Source organism: Carya illinoinensis, chromosome 12, assembly GCF_018687715.1.
Source record: "Carya illinoinensis cultivar Pawnee chromosome 12, C.illinoinensisPawnee_v1, whole genome shotgun sequence".
In the NCBI taxonomy this organism is placed as follows: domain Eukaryota; kingdom Viridiplantae; phylum Streptophyta; class Magnoliopsida; order Fagales; family Juglandaceae; genus Carya; species Carya illinoinensis.
Window position 1 is genome coordinate 25,247,807 of NC_056763.1, and position 12,311 is coordinate 25,260,117.

Here is a 12,311-nt window from a genome sequence, read left to right on the forward strand (position 1 = left end):
TAACAATTAGGAATCCATTTCAACCACAATATTAGTGATTTAATGTCTCTTAATTGCCAATAAATAAGCAAAAAATTTTGTGAAACAATATAAAAAATTTATATTATCGAAATATCTAAACAATATAAAAAAGACAAAAAACATCCATGCATTTATTACAATATTTTGTCAAAATAGATAGTATTTTTAAGTACAGAACCAAGGTCATCGTGAATATATATTAAATATCACAATATTCATCTATATGTATAATCATAAATTCAAGTCCTTTGCATAATCATAAATTCTCTCCCCGACCTCGTGATTAGACCAGTGTGCTTCATCCTTTCCATTCCATCCGTTACTCGCTAATTAGGAATCCATCTCGATCACAACACTAGTCTTCTAAGGTGAGAATGCCTCAACACTAGTCTTTTGTATTTTGGTGTTGAGAATATTTTAATACTTCTTAATATACTTCATTATTATTTATTATTTTATTATTATTCTTTACATATTATTTATTACTATTAATTACTTTTTACTATTATTTAATATTATATTATTATTTTTTACATATTTTTTTTATAATTATTCACAACATACCTCAATATTTCTCAATACCTAGACCCAACAATATTTTTTAATTGTCAATAATAAGCAAAGAATTTTGTGAAATAGTATAAAAGTTTTATATTATCAAAATATCTTCTTCTCTTTTTTTTAAAGAAATATTATCAAAATATCTAATAATATGAAAAGACGCATAACATCCATGCATTTATTACAATATTCATCTATATGTACATGTATTTTTATATCAATTAAAAACTTCAAATTTGACATTTTTTGTAAGAAGATGATAAGATTTTAATTTTATTAATAACTTCACTTATCTTATAAGAATATTGTGGAATCAGGCAAACATCTTGAAGTTACAAAACAATGATAACAATGAATACCGTTACATCTACAAATAAATAATACAAAAACAATCTTATAAATTAAAGTGGTTTCAAATGATCCGTTAGATCTACTTTATAATAAAAATAACTTTATAATTTAACAAATTACATTATATTACGTCAACTTGTAATATTATTTTTATGTAATTTTTTTTACTAGAATATTTCTTTTTAAGACAATTAGGAATCTATTTCAACTACAATATTAGTATGATGTAGCTAATGATTTAACGTCTCTTAATTGTCAATAAATAAGCAAAGAATTTTGTGAAATAGTATAAAAGTTTTATATTATCAAAATATATTCTTCTCTTTTTTAAAGAAATATTATCAAAATATCTAACAATATGAAAAGACGCATAACATCCATGCATTTATAACAATATTCATCTATATGTAAATGTATTTCTATATCAATTAAAAACTTCAAATTTGACATTTTTTGTAAGAAGATGATAAGACTTTAATTTTATTAATAACTTCACTTATGGCATAAGAATATCGTGGAATCAATCAAACATCTTGAAGTTACAAAAGAATGATAACAAAGAATACCGTTACATCCACAAATGAATAATATAAAAATAATATTATAAATTGATGTGATTTCATATGATTTGTTAAATTTATTTTATAATAAAAATAACTTTACAATTTAACGAACTACATTATATCACGTCAATTTGTAATATTATTTTTATGTAATTTTTTTTTTACTAGAATATTTCTTTTCAAGACAATTAGGAATGTATTTCAACCATAATATTAATATGATGTAACTACTGATTTAACATTTCTTAATTGTCAATAAATAAGTGAAGAATTTTGTGAAATAGTATAAAAGCTTTATATTATCAAAATATATTCTTCTTTTTTAAAAAACAATATTATCAAAATATCTATCACTATGAAAAGACGCATAACATCCATGCATTTATTACAATATTCATCTATATGTACATGTATTTTAATATCGATTAAAAACTTCAAATTTGACATTTTTTGGTAAGAAGATGATAAAACTTTAATTTTATTAATAACTTCACTTATGTCATAAGAATATCGTGGAATCAAGCAAACATCTTAAAGTTACAAAAGAATGATACCAATTAATACTGTTATATCCACAAATGAATAATATAAAAATAATCTTATAAATTGATATGATTTCATATGATTCGTTAGATCTATTTTATAATAAAAATAATTTTAGAATTTAACGAACTACATTATATCACGTCAACTTAAAATATTATTTTTATGTAATTTTTTTTTTCTAGAATATTTCTTTTCAAGACAATTAAGAATCTATTTCAACCACAATATTAGTATGATGTAGCTATTGATTTAACGTCTCTTAATTGTCAATAAATAAGTAAAGAATTTTATGAAATAGTATAAAAGTTTTATATTATCAAAATATCTTCTTCTCTCTTTTTTTTTAAATAAATATTATCAAAATATCTAAGAATATGAAAAGACGCATAACATCCATGCATTTATTACAATATTCATCTATATGTACATGTATTTTTATATCGATTAAAAACTTCAAATTTGACATCTTTTGTAAGAAGATGATAAGACTTTAATTTTATTAATAACTTCACTTATGGCATAAGAATATTGTGGAATCAAGCAAACATCTTAAAGTTACAAAAGAATGATAATAATGAATACTGTTACATCTACAAATGAATAATATAAAAACCATCTTATAAATTGATGTGATTTCATATGATCTGTTAGATCTATTTTATAATAAAAATAAATTTAGAATTTAATGAACTATATTATATCACGTAAACTTGTAATATTATTTTTATGTAATTTTTTTACTAGAATATTTATTTTCAAGACAATTAGGAATCTATTTCAATCACAATATTAATATGATGTAGCTACTGATTTAACATTTCTTAATTGTCAATAAATAAGTAAAGAATTTTGTGAAATAGTATAAAAGCTTTATATTATCAAAATATCTTCTTCTGTTTTTTTTAAGAAATATTATCAAAATATCTAACAATATGAAAAGATGCATAACATCCATATATTTATTACAATATTCATCTATATATACATGTATTTTTATATCATTTAAAAACTTCAAATTTGACATCTTTTGTAAGAAGATGATAAGACTTTAATTTTATTAATAACTTCACTTATGACATAAGAATATCGTGAAATCAAACAAACATCTTGAAGTTATAAAAGAATGATAACAATGAATACTGTTATATCCACAAATGAATAATATAAAAACAATCTTATAAATTGATGTGAGATCATATGATCCGTTAGATTTATTTTATAATAAAAATAACTTTATAATTTAATGAACTACATTATATCACGTCAACTTGTAATATTATTTTTATGTAATTTTTTTATTAGAATATTTCTTTTCAAGACAATTAGAAATCTATTTCAACCACAATATTAGTATGATGTAGCTACTGATTTAATGTCTCTTAATTGTCAATAAATAAGCAAAGAATTTTGTGAATAGTATAAAAACTTTATATTATCAAAATATCTTCTTCTCTTTTTTTAATGAAATATTATCAAAATACCTAACAGTATGAAAAGATGCATAACATCTATGCATTTATTACAATATTCATCTATATATACATGTATTTTTATATCAATTAAAAACTTTAAATTTGACTTTTTTTTTGTAAGAAGATGATAAGACTTTAATTTTATTAATAACTTCACTTATAGCATAAGAATATCATGGAATCAAGCAAACATCTTGAAGTTACAAAAAAATGATAACAATGAATATTGTTACATCCACAAATGAATAATATAAAAACAATCTTATAAATTGATGTGGTTTCATATGATTCGTTAGATCTACTTTATAATAAAAGTAACTTTACAATTTAACGAACTACATTATATCACGTCAACTTGTAATATTATTTTTATGTAATTTTTTTTTTCTAGAATATTTCTTTTCAAGACAATTAGAAATCTATTTCAACCACAATATTAGTATGATGTAGCTATTGATTTAACGTCTCTTAATTGTCAATAAATAAGCAAAGAATTTTGTGAAATAGTATAAAAACTTTATATTATCAAAATATTTTCTTCTCTTTTTTTAATGAAATATTATCAAAATACCTAACAATATGAAAAGATGCATAACATCTATGCATTTATTACAATATTCATCTATATGTACATGTATTTTTATATCAATTAAAAACTTTAAATTTGACTTTTTTTGTAAGAAAATGATAAGACTTTAATTTTTTTAATAACTTCACTTATGGCATAAGAATATCATGGAATCAAGAAAACATCTTGAAGTTACAAAAGAATGATAACAATGAATATTGTTACATCCACAAATGAATAATACAAAAACAATCTTATAAATTGATGTGGTTTCATATGATCCGTTAGATCTACTTTATAATAAAAGTAACTTTACAATTTAACAAACTACATTATATCACGTCAACTTGTAATATTATTTTTATGTAATTTTTTTTACTAGAATATTTCTTTTCAAGACAATTAGAAATCTATTTCAATCACAATATTAGTATGATGTAGCTACTGATTTAACATCTCTTAATTGTCAATAAATAAGCAAAGAATTTTGTGAAATAGTATAAAAGCTTTATATTATCAAAATATATTCTTCTCTTTTTTTTAAAGAAATATCATCAAAATATCTAACAATATGAAAAAACACATAACATCCATGCATTTCTTCTATATATAAAAAGTGTATATGAAACGGAAAATCTTGTTTTAACGGTTTTTCTTGTTTTTCCGTTAAAATTAACACCGTTTGTTTTAAAGGTTGACACATAAAATGAAGACATAAATGTTAAGAGAGATAGCATTCAATGTTGTTATATGATTTATTAATCTCAATAATTATAATACTTAATAGTTTATATAATAATAAGTAATTAAAGATTAGTTATTATATTTTTCTCTCTCTCTTTAACATATACACGTGTATTAGGTGCATAAGACGTGAATCCCTAAGTATAATATACGTATATTATACGTTTCATTAACTCAGATTATTGAGTATTCCAAATTTAAAAATCTCATATAATATATAATACAAGTGTGTTTAATCAAAGCGTTTTTTTTTCCCATGGTAGTAGGACGTAGCTTCCGCTAAGTCATATTCCATACGTGGCCTTGCTATGATAGGCACATGACAAAGGTCGTGATCCTTGAGCTAATCAAGAAAGAGTAAATTCGGCCAACAATTTCAAAATATATTTTATGATTTATATATATGTTATATATAGAAAATATTATACCACAAATTTTATAAAAAGATTATGTTTTAACTTTATGTTGTCCCTGCTCGACTCAACCAACAGCAAAATAAGAATTTCAATGTTGTCTCTATTGATTGTCTACAGGATGACATAAATTGATGAATTATAATACAAACATCAAACGACACATATTTTGAACTACCGTTTGTGTTAGACTTTTATTAAATTTTTCGTATACATCTTTGCTAAAATTATAGATGTTATAAGCATGTATTAGATTATATGATATTTTGAATTAATTTTTTTATTTTCTCCAATATGCCTTAAATTATTAAGTGACATCAATAATTTTTATAAAATATATATTATTTTTTACAAATAATCATTTCATAAAATTAGATAAACGTGCTTTGCACGTTAGTCCCACCTAGTATTACAATATTCATCTATATGTACATGTATTTCTATATCAATTAAAAACTTCAAATTTGACATCTTTTATAAGAAGATGATAAGACTTTAATTTTATTAATATCTTCACTTATGACATAGAAATATCGTGGAATCAAGCTAACATCTTGAACTTACAAAAGAATGATAATAATGAATACAGTTACATCCACAAATGAATAATATAAAAATAATCTTATAAATTGATGTGGTTTCATATAATTCGTTAAATATATTATATAATAAAAATAACTTTATAATTTAACGAACTATATTATATCACTTCAACTTGTAATATTATTTTTATGGAATTTTTTTTTACTAGAATACTTCTTTTCAAGACAATTAAGAATCTATTTCAACCACAATATTAGTATGATGTAGTTACTGATTTAACGTCTCTTAATTGTCAATAAATAAGCAAAGAATTTTGTGAAATAGTATAAAAGTTTTATATTATCAAAATATCTTATTCTCTTTTTTTAAAGAAATATTATCAAAATATCTAACAATATGAAAAGACGCATAATATCCATGCATTTATTATAATATTTATCTATATGTATATGTATTTTTATATCAATTAAAAACTTCAAATTTGATATTTTTTGTAAGAAGATGATAATACTTTAATTTTATTAATAACTTTACTTATGGCATAAGAATATCGTGGAATCAAGTAAACGTCTTGAAGTTACAAAAGAATGATAACAATGAATACTATTATATTAACAAATGAATAGTATAAAAATAATCTTATAAATTGATGTTGTTTCATATGATTCGTTAGATTTATTTTATAATAAAAATAATTTATAATTTAACGAATTACATTATATCACGTCAACTTATAATATTATTTTTATGTAATTTTTTTTACTAGAATATTTTTTTAAGACAATTAAGAATCTATTTCAATCATAATACACATGTAACTACTGATTTAACGTATCTTAATTGTCAATAAATAGATAAAGAATTTTGTTAAATAGGATTTAGCTCTACATTATCGAAATATCTAACAACATGAAAAAAGACGCAGAAATTTTTTTGTGAAAATGAATAGTATACTTAAGTTCTAAACTGTGAATAAATATTAACAATAAATTTATTTAGTATCTATTTTCTTATCATATTCTCATTATTTTAAGATATAATATTTGATAGTTAATTCATAAATAAAATATAATAAATAATTTTTAATTATCTAATATTATATTATGATAAAATAATAATAATAATTGAGATGATTAATAAAGTTATCTAAATATTAAATATCACAATTACATTATTTTTATATCAATTAAAAATCTCCGATTAAAGTTTCTTTATTGTCAATAAATAATCCAAGGGAGGCAGAAGACGCAATCGACGGTTTTCATCCAAGGCATGCTTGCACTCACCAGAGGGTTTAACCAGAAGCTCTTCCCCTTTCCCAGACATCTCACTCGTCGTCTCATGGCCACCAACGCCCCCCTTAAGCGCGTCGGCACTCACAATGGAAGCTTCCACTGCGACGAGGCGCTAGGCTGCTTCATGATTCGCCTCACCAATAGGTTCACCAACGCCGAAATCATTCGTACCCGTGATGCCCAGGTTCGTCCCCCGAAACGATTTATTATTTGCAGCCACCAAAAAGATATTGGTGGAAATAGATAATCAAGTAGGAAGAAAAAGTTGGTATCTTTTTTACCCCCCCTTCTAAATGCTATTGTTTGAAGACGTTGTTCCTATGATCTTCAGAAATTCTCAGTAGCTAAATAGGGAGTTTTTTTGGTTTGCAAGAGAACGGAGGAAAAGAAAAGCAAGTAGAAAGAGAAGTTGGAATCCTTTTGTAGGAGCCAGTGGTTTGAATCTGCTGTTCTTAGGATTTCGTATATTTACTTGCCTTGATGTGTTTTCGGTGGCTAAATGGACCATTTTTTTGGCTCTTGCCGAGGAATTGTTGAATTGATTAATGCAAAATTAGAAGTTTCGACATTAAGTACATAATATAATCTCTTGTTGAGGCTTCTTTCAGTGGGGGCTGTAGGGAGATTTTGTTTTAAGTGTTCTACGTGAAGGCGATATCTTTATTCCAATCGGTTCTGAGAGTTGCAGGTATTGGAGGGTCTCGATGCAGTTCTTGATGTTGGGGGTGTATATGATCCAAATCGGGATCGGTATGATCATCACCAGAAAGGCTTTGATGAGGTTTTTGGGCACGGCTTCTACACTAAGCTCAGTAGTGCTGGTCTTGTCTACAAGGTAATCCTCTGTTCAAAAGCGCACATTGGTAGTTTATACGTGGGAAATGGGTGTATCTGATGCAGTTTGGTTTAGTTTTATTTGACCAATGATTCAGAATTTGCATTTTCTTGATTCGAATCTAATTTGCCTCTCCGTTACATTGTTGGCGTCTAGCATTTTGGAAAGGAGATAATAGCCAAGGAGCTTCAAGTTGATGAAGGGCACCCAGATGTGCACCGGTTATTTCTGGCTATATACAAGAGCTTCATGGAGGTACTAGTTACTAGTTTATACATTTTGGTATGGCCATGCATCTATGAGCGGCTTATATTCAATGAAGTTTTTAGTACTTCCTGAGGTCTTTTGAATGTAGATGTTTGTTGGTTGCATAACTACAAAATCAGCCTCATAGCTTTGTCGTTCCTAACTGGTGGTCAGTGAAGTATTCATTGAATTTTATTTATTCTTGCAGGCAATTGATGCTACTGACAATGGGATAAATCAGTTTGATACGGATAAACCTCCAAGATATGTGAATAATACACACTTATCTTCCAGAGTTGGAAGATTAAATTTGGATTGGATTGAACCTGATCAATCACCTGAGAAGGAGAATGAAGCCTTTCAAAGAGCAATGGCTCTGGTTGGCAGTGAGTTTTTAGATGTGAGGCTTTGACATGGTTAATGGACAAGCTTTTTCTTTTTTCTTTTTTTTTTTAATTACCAGATACCAGCGAAAGGATAGAGATTTTAAAAATGGGTCATAGCTATTGTATTTCTTTTTTTGTTTCGTGTGGTACCCATGTAATATAACAACTTTTTTCAACTTTTCAGAGTGTTCGGTATCATGCAACATCATGGTTACCAGCAAGGTCAATTGTAGCAGGGTGTCTTGCAGCAAGACAGGATATTGATCCCAGTGGAGAAATTATGGTTTTGACTAGATTCTGTCCTGTAAGCTGCATTGCTTATCTACCTCTTTGCCTGGACAATGTTTTTAGTCTAAAGCTGCTTCATATCCATGTTGTGGAATGTTTCATTCCTTTTATATTTCTTATACTCCTTTCTGTTCTTTTCTTTTCTGTATTGTAAAAACTTCTCATTATTTGATTCTATGCCTTCTTCAGTTCTTTATCTTGTAATGGGTAGAGAGAATCAATAATTACTGCAATTGACTTGCCATGGATTTTTCTTAAATAAAAACATGTTGCTTAAGATAGCAGCTTCTATGTTAAACAATGGTATCTACATGACTACATCAATTATGTAATTCATGTTCAGAATTTGAAAATTCAAGCTGCAGAGAATATCAAGTACCATATCATGTCAAACAGTAGCATATACACAAGTGGTCTACTTGATGTTCAGAAGACCTTAACGTGGTTTTTTGCCCTGTAGTGGAAGCTTCACTTATTTGAGCTGGAGGAGGAGATGAAGCTTGACCCTCCTATCATATATGTTCTGTATCAGGTACTTATATCTATCTTCTGCACTTGTTATCCTTTTTTTGGTTCCTTCAATGATGTGGTGGTTTAGAGTTGGGTGGCATGGTATTTCTTCATACCATTTCTTCTTCTCCATGTAAAGTGTGGGGAATTTGGGTAAGAAATAAATTTTCAATCATGTGAATAGGATTTAGGGAATTTGTTTGCATGTAGCTGTCAAGCTCTTTTCCACATGTGGCAACCTTTTGTAGGCCTCCTGTTACAATTAACTTTAAAGGAAAGGTTTCTATGACGAGTTTTAACTTTCAAGCATACCCGGTTGAATGTGGTGTTAGTTCCGAATCCCAGAGAGAGTCAATGACTTTTCAGTTATATCAGAAGCCTTTTTTTCCTTGGTCTGGGCCTTTTTTTGCCTCTTGTCCTACTAAAAATGAAAAATCTCTGCTTGTCCTCGCTGATATCAAATAGATGTCATTGACCATTTTTCTAAATACCAAGCTTATTTTATTTAGGTTTGCAGTTTGCCTGTCTATCTCCTAACTGCATATTTTTCATGGGGAGTTCTGAAAATTTTTATTGCAATTCAATCCTCAGGATGACAGGAGCAAAACCTGGAGAGTTCAGGCAATGGCAGTGTCTCCAGATAGGTTTGAGAGCAGAAAGCCTCTACCTTCTAAATGGCGAGGTTTGAGGGATGATGAACTCTCAAAGGAGGCAGGTATTCCGGGTTGCGTATTTGTCCATATGAGCGGGTTTATTGGTGGGAATCAGAGTTATGAGGGTGCTCTGGCCATGGCAAAAGCTGCTTTAAAGCTCTAATTGAAGAATAGCGATTTACATCAGCATCATTATTAGTTTGGATGGAGAAGATAAGACTTTTGTGGCATTTAAGCAGGATCTCTACTAATTTGCTTATGACCCTATCCATTTTATGTGATCTGGGCAGAAATTGTATCGTCCCAAATGTTTTCTCAGAACTTGTTTTGGATTGCATTGTAAGATTTTAATTGTTGTTTTTTATTCATTCATCTAAACACGTGATTTTTGTGGTTATTTTGATGAACTTTTACCGACAGAATGTTCTTTTATGTGCACTATGTTAACCTAAGCTCTTCCGGAATTCACAATTTGACGATGCTGCTAAATAACCATCTCCAAGTTTGCTAGCAATCGGTTGAATTAAATTCCCTTCAAGAAATGTGGAAGCTTTTCAATGGGCGCTAAAGTCCACGTGACAAATGATGTAAAAATCCTTTTATTATTATTATTATTTTTTTTTTAATTTTTTAATCTCTCCCTTCCTAGTAAACAGTGGGTTTAGGTCTTCCTCTGAAACCATCTCTCTCACTCCCTGTCTTCTTCTGTAATTCCGAAGTCGCGAACAAACTGTAACAGCAATGGCTGCTCTCACCTATCCCGCCACCACCGCCACTTCGTCGCTCTCAACCCTCAGAAGAAAGCCCTTTGCTTTCAATCCCTCCAAGTTTTTATCCTTCTCTTCCCAAACCCAAAACCCCTCCACCACCTTGAGAAGCTTAACGCCTCTTAAATCCTCTACAAACCCCCCCGCCGCCACCCCAGATCTCTCTCCCATCGCCTCCTCCACCACTCCCCAAAGCCTCAAATCCCGTCTCCATAGCGGTGAAACCCTCTACGGCCTCTTCCTCCTCAGCTTTTCCCCAACCTTCGCCGAGATCGCCGGCCTCGCTGGCTATGACTTCGTTGTGGTCGACATGGAACACGGCCCCGGTGGTGTCTCCGACGCACTCTCCTGCATCCGCGCCCTCGCCGCCACCGGTACCCCGGCGATTCTCCGATTACCGGACAGCTGCCCCATATGGGCCAAGAAAGCGCTCGATATCGGTCCACAGGGGATCATGTTTCCGATGATCGAAGGCCAAAAGGCCGCCAAAAAGGCTGTCTCGTACTGTCGGTTTCCGCCCAAAGGAGTGCGGGGGACGGCCCACACGGTGGTGAGGGCGTCGAGCTACGGGATCGACGAAGGGTATCTGGCTAATTACGAAGATGAGCTGCTGATCATGTGCCAGGTGGAGTCCGAGGAGGGGGTAAAACGAATCGAGGAGATCGCGGCCGTGGACGGGGTCGACTGCATTCAAATGGGGCCGATGGATCTGAGCGCGAGCATGGGATACCTCTGGGATCCGGGGAACAAGAAGGTGAAGGATATGATGAGGACGGCGGAGAAGGCCGTGCTGGCGGTGGGGCCCAAACCTACCGGCGGGAAAGGTGGGGCATACTTGTCAGGTTTTGCGATGCCATACGATGGCCCTGATGATATGAGGAAGCGCGGATATCACATGGTATCAGGCGCCGTCGACATTGGGCTTTTCCGGAGCGCTGCCGTGGAGGACGTCAAGAGGTTTAAGATGGGTTTGATGGACGGCTCTAACGATGATGAAGATGAGCAGCAGGATGGCGGAGACGCAGATGACAAGTACTGGAGCGAATGAAAAACCAAAAAAGAACAAAAAAAAAAATGCCTTTTTGGAGATTTCGGCATTACTTTTCTGCAACTCTGAATTCTCTCATTTTCATCTTTGATCGTAAATGTAATGGGATTGTTCTGATTCTCGCACTTTTTTCTCCTGGGTCTTTTGCTAACACACAATAATTTTGGCTTAGGCTTTATTTTTCTTCAAAAATCTTAGCAAAACAGAAAAATTATGATTTTAATTGAATTTGAAAGTTTAACCAAACCAAAATGTGCAATTGTAATCTGAGAAACGTCAGACTTAAAAAAAAATTATTCTTAAAACTCATAAATTTTGAACACAATGCTTTGCGTCCAATGATTCCAGTTGCAAAGGAATGAATAGACGGGTAAAAAGTGGAGTTGGGAGGAGGAAAAGTTGATTGCTAGGCTGGGTTTGCAATGACACCAGATGGGCCTGATGAGCTGAAGAAGCTTGGATTGTATGTGTGTGGTGCTGTTGAAGGGGGCTTTGGTTAGG

At 30.2% G+C, this 12,311-nt stretch overlaps 2 protein-coding genes across 2 annotated transcripts; both read left to right on the forward strand.

Annotated features, from left to right (window-relative positions):
• Positions 1–7,014: 7,014 nt before the first annotated feature.
• On the forward strand, positions 7,015–10,414 carry LOC122289775 (MYG1 protein). Its single transcript, XM_043097049.1, has 7 exons — positions 7,015–7,261; positions 7,766–7,912; positions 8,069–8,167; positions 8,367–8,558; positions 8,729–8,848; positions 9,293–9,364; positions 9,934–10,414. The coding sequence occupies exons 1-7, from the start codon at positions 7,055–7,057 to the stop codon at positions 10,156–10,158; spliced, it is 1,062 nt and encodes a 353-aa protein (XP_042952983.1). The 5' UTR covers positions 7,015–7,054; the 3' UTR covers positions 10,159–10,414.
• Positions 10,415–10,630: 216 nt separating this feature from the next.
• Positions 10,631–11,935, forward strand: LOC122289774 (2-keto-3-deoxy-L-rhamnonate aldolase). The gene has a single exon (XM_043097047.1). The coding sequence runs from the start codon at positions 10,737–10,739 to the stop codon at positions 11,808–11,810; it is 1,074 nt and encodes a 357-aa protein (XP_042952981.1). The 5' UTR covers positions 10,631–10,736; the 3' UTR covers positions 11,811–11,935.
• Positions 11,936–12,311: the final 376 nt, after the last annotated feature.

What these genes read in the sequence shown, in the direction of transcription:
- LOC122289775 (XM_043097049.1), top strand. Translation starts at nt 7,055, where the DNA reads ATGCTTGCACTCACCAGAGGGTTTAACCAGAAGCTCTTCCCCTTTCCC. An exon ending in TTCGTACCCGTGATGCCCAG is followed by an intron (nt 7,262 to 7,765) that starts GTTCGTCCCCCG and finishes TGAGAGTTGCAG; the next exon opens with GTATTGGAGGGTCTCGATGC. An exon ending in GTGCTGGTCTTGTCTACAAG is followed by an intron (nt 7,913 to 8,068) that starts GTAATCCTCTGT and finishes GTTGGCGTCTAG; the next exon opens with CATTTTGGAAAGGAGATAAT.
- LOC122289774 (XM_043097047.1), top strand. Translation starts at nt 10,737, where the DNA reads ATGGCTGCTCTCACCTATCCCGCCACCACCGCCACTTCGTCGCTCTCA.